This window comes from Coturnix japonica, chromosome 4 (genome assembly GCF_054131305.1).
Source record: "Coturnix japonica strain WE chromosome 4, WE-NBRP24, whole genome shotgun sequence".
In the NCBI taxonomy this organism is placed as follows: domain Eukaryota; kingdom Metazoa; phylum Chordata; class Aves; order Galliformes; family Phasianidae; genus Coturnix; species Coturnix japonica.
This window is the reverse complement of record NC_140666.1, coordinates 27,437,183-27,457,868: the sequence shown is the minus strand read 5'-3', so window position 1 is coordinate 27,457,868 and position 20,686 is coordinate 27,437,183. Positions and strand designations below refer to the sequence as shown.

Genomic DNA, 20,686 nt, shown 5'->3' with positions numbered 1-20,686 from the left:
TTTTTTTTTTTTTTTTTTTTTTTTTCCCCTCAGCTGTATCTTTAATCCCACAATTAGTACACCAAAGCATCAAGTAATGGTGTTCTATCATTCCCTTATCTGCTATATACCACATTTGTACTCATTTCAGCACTGAGTTATCTCTATAGCCTGACAAATCACTTGACATTGCATACACTCAGGTTGCACTCTCTGGAAATAAATAATTTATTGTTACCTATTCTATAAATATCCTCAGCAGAAGTTATTCAATAACTGCAGTGGTAAGCTGCTTGAATTGAAGAACAGACCAATGGTCTCAAGTGTATTATAAAGTCTCTGCATAAATTACCTAAATATTTATGGCAGATTTCTTAAGTAAATTATCTTCTCGCTCCAGGGTGAAATACTTTAAATTTAGGGTAACTACTATCCATATTTCCTTCAAATTGTTAATACAAGCATATCAGTCTTTGAGGGTCATGATCACTGCAACTGCCCCAAAAGGCAATGTTAGTACATTCTCTATAATGAATAATAGAGTTTAAATCAGTTTCCTTTTTAGTTACAATCTTCTATTACCAAGACCAAATTGATCCAAAGACTTAGAAGAATGAAACATGCTTGGCAATGTTTCTAAGTGGTCAGTAAGTTGCTCTTACAGAAATAAACTGATTTCTTCATTCCAAAGATACACTACTCACATACGCTATCTCAGACAGAATTAACAGAAGACTGTAAAAAAGGAAGTGACCAAAATCACTGGCAGAGCTGTTCTTACAACTGGGTATCAAGTACAAGTCTCACCAGCACCACAGAATAAAGTATGGATTTCCACAGTTTGAGAATCAAGGAAATTGCTTCACACAGTCCATTTCACACATCCTAGTAGAGTATCAATGCACAATAGCTGATAAACTGTTCAGGTCACATCCTTACTGAAGCTTACTATGTAGCTTCAATTTGTGGATGAAGTTAAGTAATGGATTAATTTGTATCTAAAGTAGCACTTCCTGATGAAGAGTTTTAGAAGTCTGACCAATGCTTCCAAGGTGATAACACTTTGAAGGAAAAGGTGCAACCTCCTGATGCTTTATTACCAAAAAATATTGAGGCTTATGTTAAGGGTAAAACAGAAATTTGTAACATGCCTAATAGTCAAGAAGAGAACGTAAAGCAAATGACAGCTGAAATACAGATGGTCTCTCCATTGGAAACAGATTTCTGAATCATAATCGTGCAGTTTGTTCACATGTCATGACCAGATAATCCAGCTACTAATGCGTTCTTTATAAACTCCACCTTTACTACTGATCGAATGCCTTATATTCTACATTTTTCAAACCATGAATGGCAGGATTCTGTAGCTGTCCACTGATTTTATGTCCATTCATTTTTAAATAATTAGCATTTGTTTTTCATAATATCAAGTAATAATTCCATACCTTCTACACAGATTAATACGTGCACCTCGTTCTGGAAATAATTCAACAGAATTTTACAACTAGAGGGTGCTGGAGGACCATAATATGATATGATATGCAAAACTCAATGACCTTTAGAAGAAAAGAGCAAAACAAATCAATTATTACTGTTCAGTAGAAGTTAGTACATTCTGAGCTAATTCAAAAATAGCAGTATTATCTGTATAAGTAAAAAATATTATTACTTTATAGTTGATAATTGTTTTTTAAAAATTGCTATTAAACTTTGCTTTTGTCCTTAAGTTTTTGTGTTGTAATGAATGAAAAGCCTTTATCTTAATAGTACGCATTCCTTTTGCTTCCTTTTGTTCAAGTTGGAAAGCAATTATAGTGAATTATTAATTTTTTATGATAAAACACAAAACCCATCAGGTAAGCAGGAAAGCAAGAAGGAACAAAGATTAATTTAACAATAAAATCTGTAATTGTGATTATACAGATAAAATGTGGACATTAATTACAGACGAATCATTTAATAACATTTCTAACAAGAAAATTATCTTCCAAAAGTCATATAATTTCCAATACATATAATTGTTTTCTTGCCTTCCAATGCTGTAAGAAAAAGTACAAGTATGAGAATAAATAATGTCTATAAATATAGCACTCTAATATATGTATAAAAGATACTTCTCCCTTCCTCTCTCTCTTTGAGTTATCCTTATTGCTTCTTAAAGTCCCTAGCAATTCTGTAAATACTTTCCATGGACAACAACTCTGAAACTTTGCACTCGACCTTAATGATAACAGATTTTCCCCCAGTTCAACATTGGGGAATTCATTAATTCCTCTTCCATAACATTTCTTATTTCCTTTCCATTTCCTCTTTATCAGAAGGAAATCCAAAGGACAAATACTAGCTGCCTAGTAAAGAAAATCTCCACGAGAAAATGGCAAGGAAGCTGACTGAAAGCGTGCATCCTTGCTGTGAACAAAAAACCTCTTCTGCCCAAACATGACTTGAAAATTTCAGACTCAGGAGTGAAAGACATCTGTAGCAGTTTGTATCACAAAGAGATGTTAGGCCAGTAATCATCAGTAACTTCCAAGATGGAAGGCCAACCATGCTTGTTAGGTGGCAGTAGCATGGGTTTCACCTAAAATCAGGACTGGGCTGTTGATTATGAAGTGGCAGTGGCTAGAAAACCATGGTTAACAGATCCACTAGGTGCCCAGTGAAGCCAGCGTGACATAGTTCCCCCCTTTTATATTTCTATTTTCAACATTCTGGTTACACAGTTTCGTATGTGCACAATGCTCTCGCGGCAGGAAGCAAAACAAGAATGACAGGAGAGTCCTTTGTGTTCCACTGGCTCAACACATTCTGTAACAGAACTGCAGCATGACAAATGTGAATATATCTGTTTTTTACCTTATGGAATATTTTGGATATTTAATTCAGTCCCTTCCAATAATATGTATTCCCTTTAATGATTTGCCAACCTATCAAGAACTGTCTTATTTTAATATTTTAACTACATTTTATGCCCCAGTTTTACAAGTAGAAACATGTTTCTCTACAGTATGCCGTCAAGGGCAGATGATGTAGTTTCTGTGTGCTCTCAGGAAACACACACTACTTGGACTATATACATAAAAGAAGTGTTCATATGAACTTCTTTTACCTCATTACTTGTCCTTACAGAGTAATGTACCATGGCATCAACAGAGACCATAGGTATCAATTCCTGCCTTATGCAACCTGGGGAATCCACTTTTCTGGTTTTCTCTGGAAAAATAAAATGCAGAACTTGTCAAACTGTTCCATGCACAGGATCTTAATTTCCAACAAGTAGTAGCCAAATAAATGAGTTGGGGAGGGTAGCCATCAATTAACACATGGTGTATTTAATAGACTTAGATCCTTAGACTTCTAGCTAGCTAGATGTTAGCTCTGATCATCTGTACTACAGAAGGCAAACAGAAAATAAATAACTAGAGTTAAAAAGGGATTTCATCTTGAAAACAAAACGTTTCTTTAAACTACAGGCTTTTAAGAGGATAAACAAAGCAAAATGAGTAAGCCATATCATATTCAACAAAAAAATTAATTGTGACTTTTCACTGTAGGCTTGCAAGACACTAGAGATGAGCCAGAGAACAGACCAATGTAAAAATGTATAATTTGAACAGATACTGATCTGTTCTTGATCAGTATGTTGAGGTGTTTCTCCAAAACTCTTGACACCTGCAGTCTAGAAAGCAGACTGTTCAACATACCTAGCTTGTGCCTAAGGACACAACAGTCAAAACTGGGCACAATACTTAATGGTCAGCATATTCTAATGTATTTTTGAAGTGTGTTTCCTTGATGGATACAATTGCTTTTTTTTTTTTCCACCCCTTCCCCTAAATTTTACAAAATTGCTGATTTTGATTAAAAATACAGCAATTCTCTGATCTTCATTATTCCACATAGATAAGATCAGCTTATTCAATTGTGCCTTCACTTATGACATCTAAATAACAGGGTTCACAACTTAGCTTTTTCTTCAACAGTGCCATCTAAAATTATACAAGAACAAGATGTGTTTGTTTTTTTTTCTCAGAAAGTCAGCAGAAAAGCTTTTAAATACTACATATACTAGAATACTGATTTTAATAATACTCAACGTGCACATCAGTTTGATTATCAGGAACACTTTAAATCTCTGTATGTTACTAATAACTGAAGGGATTTATTCAGCTTTATAATGTAGTATGCATTATCTTTTATATATTCCTAAAGCAAGATGTACGCTGTACATTTATATACAACATTGGTAGAAGCACAGACATTGCAGTGTCATGCTTTCATTCAAATTTCAGATGCCATATTTTCAGTACAATCGCATGGCATCAAAATGCAACATATTGCTTTGCAAATGCAAATAGTTTCACACATTGGCCTTCATGACAGGGAAGGGATATGAAATGGGATATATTTTACAGATGAAAAAAAAATAATAAAAGATTTATCATAAATATATGGACCAATATATGACGTTGAAGAACAAGAAGCAAAAAGGAAACAGTGCTCTCGCATAAAGATCAATTCTCTTTGCTGCTGATGGAATGACAGGCTTGGGAGGAGGAGGCTTCTTGTTGCTCTTGGCTTGAGACTTTCCGAGCCCATTGTTGACTTCAATGGGCTTCCCATAGCAGTCATAATTTGATAATTCAAAATCTCTTGGCAAGCTTCCAACAATGCTGAAATCATTGGATCTCAGATCAGATTTCGAAGTGCAAACTTTTTTGCATCTGGTCTCACCAACCTATGAAATAAAGAGTGAGGGGAATCATGATCTACTCGCCACATTTCATTAACAAACTTAATGCAGATGCTAGAGAACACTGCAAACAAACATATGGGAAATTACTTGTTGATAGGGATACATTACATCAGCCTAATTTGCTGAATGGTTGCATTATAAAGCACTTAAGGATCATCAGTCAATCACATAAACTAATCCAAACATTCATAATTGTGTAATTTTTCATGCACAAGGTGTCTCATGCTGTGCAACCTGTTATAGTTAGATGCCTTCATTTTCAGATGACAGGAGAGAATATCTTGGTATAGAATATTTTTGAAAATAAATCCTGTGCTGATGAATCTGCAGGAAAGACGCTATTCAATGCTTTTTTTTTTCCTGAGACCTGGATGTACAGAATTAGCTCTGAAATTCATATTTTGACCAAATTATTAAACCTGTTCTGATTTTACTTACTAGCCACCTCAAGGTCATTAATCTCATCCTGGGGTGAAAACCTTGTGAAGTGAAAAGACACTTTCTTTGTATCTGCAGTCATTGACATCTCTCTAGAGATGGTAGGAAAGATGCGACAGCATTCCAGGTACCCCCCCCCCCATTGGTATCCTGAAGAATAGCGTAACTGGGAAATGTAAACTAAGAGAAGAATATATGTCTTTCCTACAGCTCCATCAGTGCTCCTGAGTTCAAATATTACTGTACTAAGGTGTATCCCCAGGTGAATTTCCCCCTCCTACAAACCAGACAATTCTATTAGCCATATATATTTATACATACAAAAAAGCATTTTTGTGAAGAAAAAAAAAATTCTGATCTTCCCTTCCTTGGATTTTTGAAAGATTCTATTTCAGATGCAACAAATCTCTATGAGGATCACCTCATGCTGTTAGGTAGCCCAAAGGAATTTGAAGGCTTCTTGCAAGGCTCTGTGCTATGTGATTTTGGTAAGACTCTCACAACAATTCATTTTCTTTGCAGCACAAAAAGAAGCAAAAAATAAATAAATAAAAATAAAAATAGGAAGAAGAAACGTAACATAACAGCATCATTAATAATGTCATTTGTTCACATAAATAACCCGAGAGTTGAAAAACATACTGGTTCAGCAACCACGTGATACAAACAAGCAAGTGACATTCAGATAACTGATGGAACTTCCTGGAATCACTGATCCACTAAATTCAGTTCTCCCAGAAGCTCCCCATTTCTTGTTCCCAGCAGCCTCTCTCTCTATCACAAAGCCTTCAGGTATTCTACTTTCAGCTCCCTCCACCTCTGGTTTTCTGCAGTCTGATGGTTTGAGATATTTGCACTATCAGAATTCTTGCAGGACTGGGCCACACATTAGCTCAAGAGTCACAAGAGTATCATTCCTTCATTACTTATTTATCACACTTTCCCATGATAAAAACTGGTAACATTTAATAGACTGCTAAGAGAAACAGAATCACATATGGAATGAGAGACTTCCTTTCAGACCTGCAAACCTACAGTCCATTCCTCATCCTACCAGAGTAAAACAGTAAATCTCAGTGATGCTAATTGTTTTCTCTGTGTTCTCGTAAAACAACATGGAATATTCCTGTCCCACTCTAGTATCTAAGAAGTGCTCTGGTAGAGGCTTTTACAAGTCAGTTCCCATTTGCTTGCAAGGAGAGCTGAGGGAACAGCTTTTAGGTCACCTCTTCCTCATAAGTGGAAGATTGCTCACAACATGTTCACACAGAGCCCTGCTTAGTTTAGTACCAGCTGTACCACTGATTTATCATGGTGACACAGTTTCTCTTGAAAGAGTAACCTGGCCTCAATTTTTTCCTTTCTAAGCATATGCTTCTATTATTAAGAAGAAAAAAAAAGAAACTTTCATTTTCCTGGTTTAACAAATTCAGTGTGATTCTAATTTTCTAATTCAATTTCTGCCTGGACATATTTTTTAATTTCTTCCCACACAACCCTTCAGCTCCCTAATATTTCTGATATTTTCAGTGAAATCCTCTATAGCTCACACCCACAGCCTTCCTTAAACCAAGTGAAATAATATATATATTGAGTGTAGCTTAACTGCATTTTATTACCCCTGTTTGTGCTAGAAAGTGTAATGATACTCATGACACCTACTAAAGATTACATGGATAGTATCTGTGGAATATGATAGCAGAGAACTTGAATGCAGAGTATCAAAAGACTTTACCAAGGATATGTGAAGAAAGTAAAATTAAAGGCTTCCCACATCTGTTATAATCTTTCAATTTCATGCTGACACAGAATGTGGCCTTGGAAAGCATTTGCTATTGTTTTTCTTGCCCTACCTCAGCACGATGATCTGTGTCCGGCAAGCAGGAGGGTCCCAGATCCACAGCACTGGGGCTGGGAGCATTCGTGTGGGGAGAAGGGAGTGAGTGCCACATCCAAGACAAAGACAGGAGCAGCTCTCCTGCCAGTACACAGGCAGAGAAGAGCAGGAAAAGGCACTGGGGCCCTCTCTTGGGGCTCAGCCCAAATATAAGCCTTGTTCCACAGTTCCTACCAAGGCTGGCTTCTTTATGTAGGCCTGGTGTGGTGCACAGTACACCTGCCCTTTGGTGCACAGCTCAGAAATATCTAAAATGGGCTCTCAGAAGCCAGAAGATCTGTTGCAATGATCCATTCTCACCTTCTCCGAAATTTAGGCTGACGGATGCTGCCCACAGCTGCAGTCCATGGACCACTTATAATAGATTTTCCTTTAAAAACATTTGGAATGGAGATTTTTTTCCCATGACCTTGTTCTCCACAAACACATGTGCCTTATTTCATTTCTAACCTGAGTTTATTTGGCTTCAATTTTCAGACTCAAAGCATGACTACAGTCAGCCCGATTAACTGCTGGTGCTTACAGATGGTAACAAATCAAACCTTGATTTTGTAGGATTCAGATGATGTAAACATGCTGACATACAAAGCCAAATATTCTTCAGAGTTTCATTCCTCCATACTATTGTCTCTGCCAAACAAACTTTCAAAACATTATACCATTTGATTAAATCAATAAACATGGAGATCACCTTTCATTTCACTGACCATTTACAAGGAGGAGCTATTAGGGAGTTGAATTAGGAGTAATGTTAATCATAATTAATAACTGTTAATAATTATTATTCAGTCCCCTCTTAGCTATTTCATATTTTCCACTGAATGATGTCAGTCTCATAGTTATTCACATTATGCCACTTAGCCTTTAAAAGTACTGGCACAAAGTTAGCTTCTCACAGACATCTGGAACCTTCCCAGTTTAAAAGGATTTATTATAAGAAATCAACATCTGTGTTCCACAGCACTCCTGGACCAGCTCTTTACAAAATCTTAGAGGAAACTTTAGCTGACATCGTGGTTTTAAAATGTCTGACTTACTTGAATAGCTACTGTTTCACATCCTCATGACCTGCTGTCAATGGAAACGAGTTCATCATTTGAATGGATGCATTCAGCTTTTACCCAGACACAAACTGGAACATTTTATCAACACTTTCATCTTTTCTACTAATTCTTGACTACTACAGCATCTCTCTCTAGTAGGAGATCAATACTCTTTTCACTGTTTTCTTTGTGGGGGCTGAGGGGGTTGTTGGTTTTTTTTGTTGTTGCTTTTGGATTTGTCTTTACTGTTGATGTACATGTAAAATAACTCTCTAAGGCTCTTTTGATCAACCTGGTCTTTGAGTAATTTGGTCTGGTGGGAAGTGTCCCTGCCAATAGCACAGGGGTTGGAACTAGATGATCTTAAAGGTCCCTTCCAACCCAAACCATTCCACGATTATATGATTCAGTTATGCTGACCATATACCCACTTTGTTATATGCCTTTGGGTCGTTTTATTTTTGTTGTTTGAGTTTGTTGTTGTTGTTTTTTCTTATCTGTATCCAACTTTTACTGGATTTCAAGTTATATTAGTTGCTATCAGCATCTCCTTTTGCCACTAAGAAGAAAACAAAAATGTTTACAGCTGAGTTAGTTTTCAGTCACTGGAGAGTCTGTTTTCAGTTGTTTTCTTCTGTTTTGTTTATAGTTAGCATATCTTTCCTTCTATTCTATAGCTGTTTTGAACATTCTCAGACAGCTCACCAGCATCATTCATATTTTTTGTTTAAAATCTTCCTGCTAGATGAGAAAAAAAATGCTTTTCAAATATGTAAAATCTGTCCTTTCACAGCACCAAAAATACTAGAACTCAACTAAATTTGTTTTGTGCAAATAGAATAAAGACTTTTCACTTGACTGCTCATCCCATGATCAAGTCTTCTTTCACTGTCAGAATGAAGCATAAATTGGTTTCAAGAATTTATGAGATGAGAACTGCACTGTCAAAGATTTCTGGCAAATCTTCAAACATGAGATAGCAGCAGCAGTCTCTCAAGCTCAGCATGAGTCCTGAAAGTTGAAGTGCTTCCCCACTGTACGAGAGCTTTCACTCCCTGCTCTATGCAGCATTTCTCCTCTGCCACAGAATTTTCTCTTCTGTTGAACCCAACCTCTTTTGGCATGCACATCTGTCACTGGTCCTGCTTGTGCAAGAGTCCTCCATACCAGAATAGCTGCAATAAACTTAATCTTCCTTGCACTTGTAGACTGACCTCATCTCTTTGCTTATAGTGTAATGATAGACTTAGATCACCAATAAAGTAAAGACTGTTTAGAATTAGTGGGTATTCAGATTGCTATCACAGTCCAATTACTGTATTATCTGCAAATTCTCATTACCCCACTAACAGAAAAGTAAAACAAAATATCATAGAGTCACAGCCTAGATGAGGTTAGAAGAGACCTCTGGAGATCAACTAAGTCCAGCCCCCCTGCTCAAATTAGGGTCAGCAAGAGCAGATTGCTCAGGGCCTTTTTGCAGTCGTGCTCTGAATTATCTCTAAGGATAGATACATGACTCACTAGAGCAGAAAGTACCTACCCTGTACCTGAAATGCTGTCAGCAACTATTAAAATAGATTGTAGCCTGTGGTTTTCCACACAATATAAAATGCAAACTGGGTTTATGGTATTTCTATGAGAAAAATCTGAGTCTGGAGTCCTACTTGAAGGGAAAACACAGAATATGAAGATCAGGTCACCACAGGTCACCACCAATGGTACAGTATATTATAAATAAAAATCTATTAGAGATGAACAAGATGCATATTGGGTTTCAGAGCCTAGAGGCAGCTTAGACAAGACAAGGCAAGCAATAGCACTACTTCTCTTAAAAAATAACTAGGTTTAGAGCTATTACCAGCACTTGCACAGACCTATTCATCACCTGCCAGAGCTATTCTTTTAGCAAATGTTCGCTTCAGTCATCAGTGCATTACCTGTGGGGGACAGCTTCTAGAAACAGGCTTGATGAAAATGTGACTTTTCAAGTGGAAAGGTGTTGTTACAGTTAACCATGTAATCGCTCCTTGTAATCATGACACCAGTGAAAGAAAAAAGAAACTGATTCATCTCCCAAACATTTCCCTTTTTGCTTGTTTTTCTCATCATGTATGATGTTACATTGCTAGGAAACACACTCAAACTCCTACTGAGTATTCCCAGTAAAAAAAACACTGCCAGCATTTATCACCAGGTTGCATAATTTTCTCCTCTGCTTACAACTGCAGCTATGAGCAGTCTCTATGTACAAGGAGCCAAATAGCTCTCATGTCTTCTAGCCTGTAAATGCAAAGCCTTTAAAGCTCCTAGCAAAATCAGCAGAACCACTTACACTGAATTTTCTATTTTTTTCCTACAGTTTCACGGTGATCTTGCCAGAATGTACCCATTGACTTTACTCACACAGACACTGATAAACCTCTGGGCACTGACCTTCAAAGGGCTTTTGCTGGGCAGGGACTCATGAGTCACAAATCATGGACTTTGGAGCTTGGTGTATGTTTGCAACACACAGCTTTACTTCAGCCAGTACCCAGGACTTGGTAGAGAAGAAAACAAACTGTGCTTCAATAGAGGGCTCTCTCCTTCTTTGGTCGATTCTCAAATTGTGAACGTTGTTTTCACCCTGCCACCTTCTTTACTGCTGCTGATGAACATCAGTCACTATCACTGACTCTCCTGACATGACTCACTGCTGGAAGAGCTTTCATCTGAGAATTGCCAGAGGAATATCACCAGGCTCTGTTACAAGGGACCTCTTCTCCTTACCTTCTATTACAAATGGCATCAGGCTTCAAATTTTTAGGATGTACAGAAAAATTCCTAGCAATTAAAAAGTATTTATTTTTAAGTATGATCTTTGCTTTGACTTGTCTTAAATAATATGAAACATGGGCATATCATGAAGTGAAATAAAGATATATGTACATATTTTAAACTTGATTCCCCCCTAGCAACTTTTGGCTATGTTATAGCAACTCTTCATTAATATCTCATAACAAAGTGCTTCATTTGGGCAATGCGATTATTAATGCTTCCTGTTTTTCCCCATTACGAGTCCTGAGTTTCCATGTCATTCCTGTTGGCTTTATCTTTGAGCCTCATTCAATTTCAAATCCAGCTATAATGAAATTTACAGCTATGCCCTCTCTTTTTCCTTATTATCACCTGGGTTTCATGACTCGGTGCATTCAGATTTCTGTATGCCTCTTGTGAGGAAAGAATTAGAACATCCTCAAATATTTCTGCTCTTTCCAGATATTTATCACAGTATGAGTTCTCTCCTTCAAACACAATCCTGATGAGAAACAGCTCCTGATGTTCTGGGACAGCACTCTGGCTTTCATATTCTTTATGCCTTTCAATATACAGTTTTTTCCATTACCTGTGCCTTTAATATTTCCCTCCCTTGCATATTTGCCATATGACAAATGCATTCTTTACTTGATCATTGCTAGCTCTGTATGGGAGCCAGCCAAATGTTGTGGGGCAGGCCTAGATTTGGATTAAGAATCAGAAGTACTGAAAGATTTAGACCTATTTTGATTTAGAAGAGTAGTACAGCCTTCCAGTGGTAAGAACTGTCAAAGTACTCCTAAGCAGTAGCTAGGTCAGAGAGGGAGCTTTCAGCTGAGTATATTTATAGTGCTCAAATATATAGGATAATGTGCATCTACGGAAGCACATAAGGACTTAAAGTCATTTTTATCTATTTAAATGTGTAATTTGTTTGAAAGATTGTAAGTATCCTAGATGCTTGAATATCCTAGAGATAATCAAAATCTAAAAGTAATTCTACTTATTTATTACAGCCAAATATAGACTTAGTGATCCAAACACATAACGGTGAGAAATTTGTCATATCTATCTTATCGAAATAAAATGCATTGCTTTGGGGAAGTGTTCAACAAATGTTTTGCATGTGGTTCTGAGCCATTTATCATAACTGGGCTTCCTTAAAGCTTAGAAATAAACTGTGCACTCAAACCCACTTTCTTGGAATAAAAGATTAAAATATGACAGGATAGCATAGGTGACAAAAGTCATCATTTATACTCCTGGATAGGACAAGTTCCCATGCCACTTGCTGCTAGGGAATTACTTGTGACTCAAGTGAAAGCAGACACAGGATAGCTTTAAGCTGAATCTGGTTGCCTGCCAAAATAGTTCTTAGGAGGCTCTATCAGATGAGAATCATGGTAGTCAAGTGCACTGCTCTGTGCTATCAGCAGCTTCTCCGAGCTGGGTGTAATTATTCACGAGGCAATGCCAGCTTTACACTAGGGCTGGGATTCTGCTACCCTGGCACAAAAGAGTCGCTCCTTAAAGATGTTTTAAACTCACATCGTACAGTACTGATAATGTCACTTGGATCTGGTCAAATACCTTTATTTTATACATCTAAATTTTAGAGCTATAGAAAACTATAAGACATCTTCATATTCCATACCCTGTAGCATTAATGTACTTTCTTCCGAAGAACTGAGGTAGATGGCCAGGGATGTCTGATAACTCTTGGGTTATATGGAAAACTTTGGCATAAGCAAAGATGCTCAACTAATCTTTATTCATAGAATGAGCTCTGATCAATTTACCCATACTCCATCTGGCAACGCAAGAAATGCAGGAACTGTTCGACAGACAAACAGACCTGTCTTTTATTTACAAATGCCAAGACTTCTGAATCCCTGGCTGTAGAGATTCTTTACATGCAATTCAGTGCAGCTGTGGCTGTTCCAAGAAAAGCAATGAGATGCTGATACTTGAGTATGCTCTCAACAAACACTGACTGAAAGTCTTGTCCTCTCAATAGTTACAGTTTGACAGCTGCTATTTGTTATCAAAAGAAAAAGAGCAACTGTCAATCTGCTTGCTTCTTTATTTACCTAAGGCTCAGCAACAAGTATGGTACTAAGGTATTAAAAATAAATAAACATTTCATTTAGTACATCTGACACTGAATCATTAGGGACCATTTGCTTAGATGGCCAGCCATTAATTACCAGCATGTTCTTAGCATCTTGGCCACCTCTAAGCTTAAAACTATTATAGCAGCATCTTTCTGGAACTACATTAATAGAGGATAATGCTGATTTTGCATACACAGCTAGACAGCTCTTACCTGTAAAGTGCTGATGTGGACAGGAGTCCCTGTGCCGTTCACAGTGTTCTTTTTAGCAGTGTTTCCACCCTTTCCTTCAGCTTGTTCTGCCTTGGCAATCTTGGCTTTTTCAGCTTCAATTCTCTTTGGGTTGTTTAGCATTACCTGAACCACTGCATACTCCACCAACGATGCAAACCCAAACAGAAGGCAAACAATCAACCATACATCTAAGGCCTTCACATAAGACACTTTAGGAAGTTCAGCAGCAAGAGTAGTACATTCAGATGCCAAGCTGAGCACTGAGAAGATACCTACAGAAAAAAAATACAGTATTAATTAAAGCAAACTTAGCCTTATCAACACCTGCTGAGCTCCTCTTCTGAAACAGACAACACTGAATGACGAGTTGTAACAGCAAATGGAACTTGACAAGGTGGTAGGTATATTTTGCAACAGATAAACAATGTGTACATGCCTGCAGTTAATGAACAAGTTAAATTTAATACATACGTAGCATACTGTTAGTGATGAATTATTAATAATGAGTATCTTTGTGTTATAAATGGAGAAATAAAGGAAGCTGAACTAGTTGCTGTGGTTTCCTGCCACAACACTCATCATACAATGGGAAATGGGTTTTCCAGAGACTTGACTTACAGTGTGCATCTAATTCTGGGAAGATAGAAGAGAAATATATGGTATCTAAATCAAAAAACTCCAAGTCCTTTAAATTAGATTTGAAGAATCACTGCTGTCCCAGAAACCTGCACTGTGCTACAGCAGGAGACATTTCTGAATGATCCATCCACAAGCATAACATTTAAACCTGACAGGGTACTGTTTTTAAAGTGCACCTTAAAAAGACTATGTTCACAACTTACTGTGAAGATGAAAACACTGAGTTGACCAAAGGTCGACGAACATCCCTGCTTGAGCTTCCAGTATATAGAGGAAGCTTTCTAGATAAAGAGCTTTTGAGGAAGCCCTTATCGTAATAAAAAAGTACATCTGCAAAGGCTACTGAAAGTTCACATGCGGTAAAGCCAGGTTTCAATAAGCACTGCTCCTTACAAATCTTCCAAACATCACCATTAACACAGGACTCACATCACAAGAAACAAAATACAAGTGTGATCTCAAAGATTCCCCACAGGCACATGGGAATAGTAGCTCCATTTGGAAAAAAAGAGAAGAAAAAGATTTTTAAAGGTGGTAAAAAAGGGGAAACTTATTTCCACCCAGATCATAAGTTTTTTTCTGAATGTGAATGATGAAAATCATTTTCAGTTATAAGCAGGCAGCTTCATGAAATGTAACTGACATCTATAGAAAGAGATGCACAAGAGCAGATATTCAGTTAGCCTTAATGATGTTTCTTATAAGGGTCATGTGCTACACAAAGCATTACAAAAATTCTTTTATAGATCTTTTTCTTGAGATCCATTTAAAGTAACTAAAAATGTAAGAATACTAATGAAGCTGAAAATATTTATACAGTCTTAAATTCTAGCTGGTCATAAGTATCAAACATTCTTTTGTTACTGTCCCACTTTGGAATTCAATCGGATTGATAACTTACTTTGATATGGATCTCAAACAGGCAACTTATTAGCTGCTAAGACACTGAAAAGAATGTATAAATAAATATGATTTTAAACACAAAATTTTTTGGTGTTTCATTTAAAAATGGGTGATATCAATAAACAATTGCCCAGTTAGATTGTTTTTTTGTCCACAGTGATTAACAAAGAATGGTCAGATGTTTTCCGTTGAATCAGAACGATGAGGCAAATACTGAACAAATAAACCTTATCGTCTACTCTGGCTTATTTTTAAACTACTCTATCAAATTAAAAAAAAAAAAAAATACCATAAGGACAAGAAGAAAGAAAAGTATAGTTCACTATTTATTTATTTTCAATGACCAACACCAACTGGTTTTGGCACTAATTACTGATCACTGTGAAATGTAATAAAAAGTGCAAATAAAAAGCGTATTGTCTTTTAACATACAAAAGATGCTTCTTCCTGTCTCTCTGCTGCTAATTCCCATTTGTTGGAAGGATGAAACCTTCATTCTCTGAGCTAGAGAAACTAAAGAAAATCTAGGTTTTTGAGACAACACGGAAGTAGAAAAGAAATACTCTATCAAGCAGCCATTTTGCTGCCAGATCAAAGCTGGCTTTGCCTCAGAGACTTTACAACCAGAGCTATTAAGTTGCACTTCTGACAGTACCTATTGAATAGGGCTCAAACACTACAGCTCCAACATAGCTGAGGAGAATGAATAAATAAGCTTCAAGATAACCTTGTAAAAAATAACTTAAAAAATGAGAGTGGTGTGTCATGGAGGAAATCTCCATTTTCTTCTTAGGGACAAAAAGGAGAAGGGACCTCAGTTCTTTGATACAAACTTGGGAATGCTGGTCTTTCTAAGAAACAAGTCTGCTTTTTTTTTTTTCCTACAGTGTGATCCCTCTTGATCACAAAGTGTATCCATCTGCCAGCTTTGCACAGAGACAAGAACTACATCCTCTTTCTTTCATTTAATAGGTCACTTACACCCAGTCTTCAGTCATCTCAAATATAACCAAACAGTTTAGGTTTATAAGGTCTGCAATACAAGATTTGACCCACTGCCAACATGTTATTCACATTTCAGCGATTTAAGAACCTAATAACTAATTTATCCACACACAGAAATTTCTTCTTCATCCCTATTATGAAGGGTAGTTAGCTCACTGCCTAAAGCATGATTGCATAGAGCTCCTGTTTTAAAAACACTACCAAAGGTTACATGTGCATAATATCACTAAAGCACTCCAGCATATACTGCCAGATAAATAAACCTCCCTTTTTCAAATCCATCAGGCTCAACTAGCCTCAGCACTATCTCCTGGCAATGAATTACAAAGGTTAATTTTATGCTGTACAAAATAGCATTTTCTGTTTTATATTACTGCTTTAAAAATGTCTGGCTCCATCTCACAAACATCATTGAAAAATATAATATTCAGTCCTTCTTTCCTCATAATTTGTTATCTGTAATACATTCAGTTCTCTCATTACACTTTGTAAACTAGAAGACATAATCTTGCCAATCTTCATACTATGCTATTCAAATATATCTCAACATCTGTCCTTTGAGACCCTGTATTTGCTGCAGTTTCATAAAATGCAATGAGTTGAACTAAGATAGAGCTGATTGCAGGCATGATGGAGGGCATGTTTGCCTGTTACATATGGGGAATATGTTACCCATCACTTCTCCAAGCTTTCACAGGAGATAGTGTGTGGTGTTTGACTCCATTACTCCAGGCTACTGTGGTTGGTTGGAAGTCTGAAGTCCCTTAGATGCCTACAGCCTTGGAACACTTTACTCCCTTTGGGGTTTAGGTGGTACTGAAGGAAAGAGAGGAATTCTTGGAATAGACACTGTCACACTTTCCACCTGTAAAAAACTGGAGAATCCTCCATAGGCCTTATTAAAAGCTGAAACACAAGCATTTATTTAGAAAGAAGCACTCGATGACTCCATCATTAAATCACTTAGATTTAAGTGATTTAAGAGCTCTCCAGATATGTGTCCTTTGTGGAATTCCCTACCACTGTATGATCTAATTGAATTCAATATTATAGGTATAAAAAAATCTTGCAACTTACTTAGCTCCTTAGATAGACACAGCCTTTTTCTTTGAAGAAAAAAAACACCTTTTCCCAGAAAATTAATCAATCTACAAAATCATATTGAGCTTTCTAGTTTCTTGCATTTCTAAATCAGCTAGAAACTTCTGAGATTCCTAGGCATGGCTAACAGTAGTCCAATATACTTAATTCTAAGGACAACTGTATTAGGATACTCATATGTAAACCTGAAGTAGCTTCTCACCTAATAAGATATCTTAACAACCATTGTAATATTAATGACAACTGGTAACACTTTCTTGCGAGTAGATATTCACTTGACACAGAAATGTTTATCTTGTTAGATTTTAAGATCAACTCTCTTTAAGGGTGTGGAGAGAAGAATTAGTTTGTTGTCCTCTTGCAAACTGGAGAAACATAAATCTTAATGCAACCATGGTGCTATCAACTTGCATTATTAAATACTGACTCATGACTAAAGGATAGTCAGATTTAGTTGTTTGTTGCTTCTCTGGGGATTCAGGAAAAAATTACACAGCCAGGCCAATGGTGGATATCTTTGAAAACGCATTATATCATGGCAATATATAAAAGGAGCTAATAAAAACTTAAAACACATAAAAACAGATAAACAGGCAAATAAATAAGCACGCATATTTAGTCATAAACACATCCATGCTACATAAATCATCACTATACTTCTTACAAATGTAACATATAATTGATAAACCTGACTGGTCAGCTATTTGAAACACAGGATTATAAATACTGAGAAATATTTTTATAATGATAAAGTTTTGATGATACAGGATCTCACTAAAACTCCAGTTCTTGTTTCTATCTTTTTAATTTAAGGCACGATATAATTTCTCCAGACTGATTTTTTTCTTTCTTGAAACATCTTATGTTTTGTGCTATGGGAATCATCCTTACTAGTTTTCCAGGTACTTGTTACTTGCTATCAAACTAATATGGATTGTGACTCCTCCTCAAGAACTGATAGTATTTTTAAAGATCAAGAAAAATAAAGTTGGTTTGTATTCTGAATCAGTTCCCTGTAAAAAAGATAGATACAATAAATGTAATGAAATATGTTTTCATAATGTTTAGGTTGAGAAAGGTAGCCAACTGTGGCAGAGAAACCAAAAGCAGCATTTCAGTCTTGGTTCTCCAGATCTTGTGCAGCTCTTTGTTTATTTTAGCTATCACATCAATGGAGAAGAAAGAGACGTGGTACATATCTTGGAAGTGGAGCAGCACAGCTCAGAGCAAGGCATCTACAGGGACATTTCAACTTAACAAACTTGGCAGGAATCTTTCCTGTTCCAAGAGATTTCAGACTCTACTGATCAGTCTGTGATGGCGACAGGGCAGACCCTGTCCCTTAGGATCTCTAGTACTCTTCAGCATTTGTTCTTGCACGTGAGGCTGCATAGGATTCGGATCCAGTTGGGATGTGCACAGTGTGGGTGGGAGGCTTTTCAGTAAAGCCAGGGCCTAGAGAGATGCTTAAACTGCACCTTTGAGGGATGGGAAAACAGTGAACTATATCTCCAGGGAACACAGAGAAGACTTGGCAAATAGGGGGTGTGGAGGTGAGAGAGACAGGGAAAGGTGGGGACAAGGAGTTCCAGACCTGAGAAAGGAGTAGTTGTGGTAGGCATGGGGATAGGATTACATGTAGCAGTGTCAAGATGCAAGAACCTGGCTCCACATTTTGCTGAGCTCTTGTGATCTGCAGGCTGGCCCATCCCAGAGCTGGAGTTCCATGCACAATTAAACAGGGAAGATAAGATACTATTGTTTTGATTAACTCCATGTTCTACAATCCCATAATAAATGAATAGCCTGCCTATTGTGTTGTGCTGAGCAGCACAACAGGCTGAAATAGTTCATTAACTGAGTTTCTAATGAAATCAAGAATGTTAATTCTTTTCTAAATATCATTCTGTTTCTATTAATCTTCAGAAAACTTGCTACAAGAGATAGATAATTAGATTCCTAGTCACCATCCTGCTTTCTTATTTCAAGAGTTCTTCAAATGCTTAAATTCTTATACACTAAGTATTGCCCCAGTGTCTGCAACAACACCCACAAATAAGATTTGATAAGATCAGATTTGTCCCAGTAGAGAAAAGCAGAGTTCCCATCACGTTAGCACTAGAACCATTAACAAGCAATGCTTCAATATGGGGGTGGATTTTACACAACCAGGAATGAGGAGGTTTCAGTGAAAATGATGAGTGGATATGGAAGCGAAGTTGCTTTCAGTGTCCACTGTCATGCTGTCAAAGCAACTGAGAATGGCTTGATGGTGTTAAGTGGACTGTAACAGCATATGTGAAGGCAGGTTACCCAGTGGGACTCTTGCAGCACTTGCATCAGGATTGATCCAAAATGATAGCCAGGACAGAACAACAATTAGAAGTGTAGGAGCATAAACACCCATCATGTAAAATCCAACTTGTCTTCTTAAAGTGAAGATTACTTCTACACAAGTGTAATAACCTTTAAAGAAATAAATGCATATTAAAGTTTAATGTGCTTTGCAGGTCAACCACTTCAGATTACCATCTTCTACTCATTTTTCTGCTTAAGAACACAGGTTCATTGACTTGAATTTCTTTAAAAAGGCAAATAATTCAATTTGAAATATGTTCAAAACACAAATCAATGTAACCTGAAGGTGAGACTGGGAATGTGGTTCTCTGTGATCTATAAGCACCCTCTGCCTTTTCACAGCATGTCAATAACCAGCAGCTGACACGAGCGTTATCTTCAATCTGGCTTCAACGTGCAGGCCAGTTACAACCAATGGGATTGGGCAGTCATACCAGCTTAAGCTCATACGAAAGTTCTACTTAGAATTAATTTGCAAATAAGATGGAAGAAAAAAATATTTACTTAGAAAGGGTAGAATGGAAAGAGGTGACCCGAAAGTGACCCTAAGCAGAGATTCTCCTAATACTGAAAGCTGATATAGGTAACTCCTAAAATTGGTAAAGAATTTTTACAAAAGGCTCTAAAACACACTTAATTTTGAGGAGTATTGCATCAAAGCTTTTAAAATGAAAAGCTCAAACATACTAACACTTCAGAAAATATATAATAAGATGTATTCAACAAAATAAATAAATAAATAAATAAACCTGCAGATATTAGAAATTTGCTGGAGATAACAGAAGGATACATCATAAACTACTCTACAACAAGAAGGCATTCTTGAATTACATTAGAACAATACCAAAACAAGTCAATATCTAACTGTAAAAAAAGAATTGGTGTACACATTATTTAGAATGTAGAATCTACTTATCTTGTGTATTTTATAAAACAAATGTCCTATAATGATCAGTCATTTCAAAATATCGGCGAGCCTACAATAATCACAACAACAGCAAAAAACAGAAATACTCCTTTGCTGTGCAGAAGACCATAACTGGTATTTTGCAGTCTTCTATCTTTGACAATGTTCTCTAGTCACACAACTTCTGAATAATTTCTAGGAATTTTAGGTTTTACATTCAAACAAGGGGAGATTGTAAATATCGTTACTTATTTGCTTTCTGCCAGAAATGCATTATTGTTATAGTCCAACTTTATTCTCTACTTAGACAGGTATGATAAAACACATCAGTTGGTGTAAATGGTCAGAAGGTTAAATTCTCTGCAGTTAGCAACAATTTCTTTCATAGGTCATACCTTAGAAAACTTGCTTGTACTTGTAACATTACCTCTTGTTTACTTTATAAAATCGTTACTATAATTAATTTTAATTATGTGCACAACATCTGCACTGTAAAAAGTCTTCAATATAAGAA

At 36.7% G+C, this 20,686-nt stretch overlaps 1 protein-coding gene across 4 annotated transcripts in view; it reads right to left on the bottom strand.

Annotated features, from left to right (window-relative positions):
* Positions 1-1,864: 1,864 nt before the first annotated feature.
* Positions 1,865-20,686, bottom strand: part of GLRB (glycine receptor beta) — a 45,359-nt gene continuing 26,537 nt past the window's right edge. For 3 of the 4 annotated variants that reach the window (XM_032444354.2, XM_015860995.3, XM_015860994.3), the window contains exons 8-10: positions 19,221-19,373; positions 13,239-13,531; positions 1,865-4,717 (exon numbers count right to left, since the gene is read on the bottom strand). In XM_032444354.2, the coding sequence (XP_032300245.1) occupies positions 4,421-4,717; positions 13,239-13,531; positions 19,221-19,373 (743 nt within the window). In that variant the 3' untranslated portion in view covers positions 1,865-4,420. The remainder of the gene's footprint in view (positions 4,718-13,238; positions 13,532-19,220; positions 19,374-20,686) is intronic. The other variant, XM_015860996.3, reaches the window with a different exon arrangement.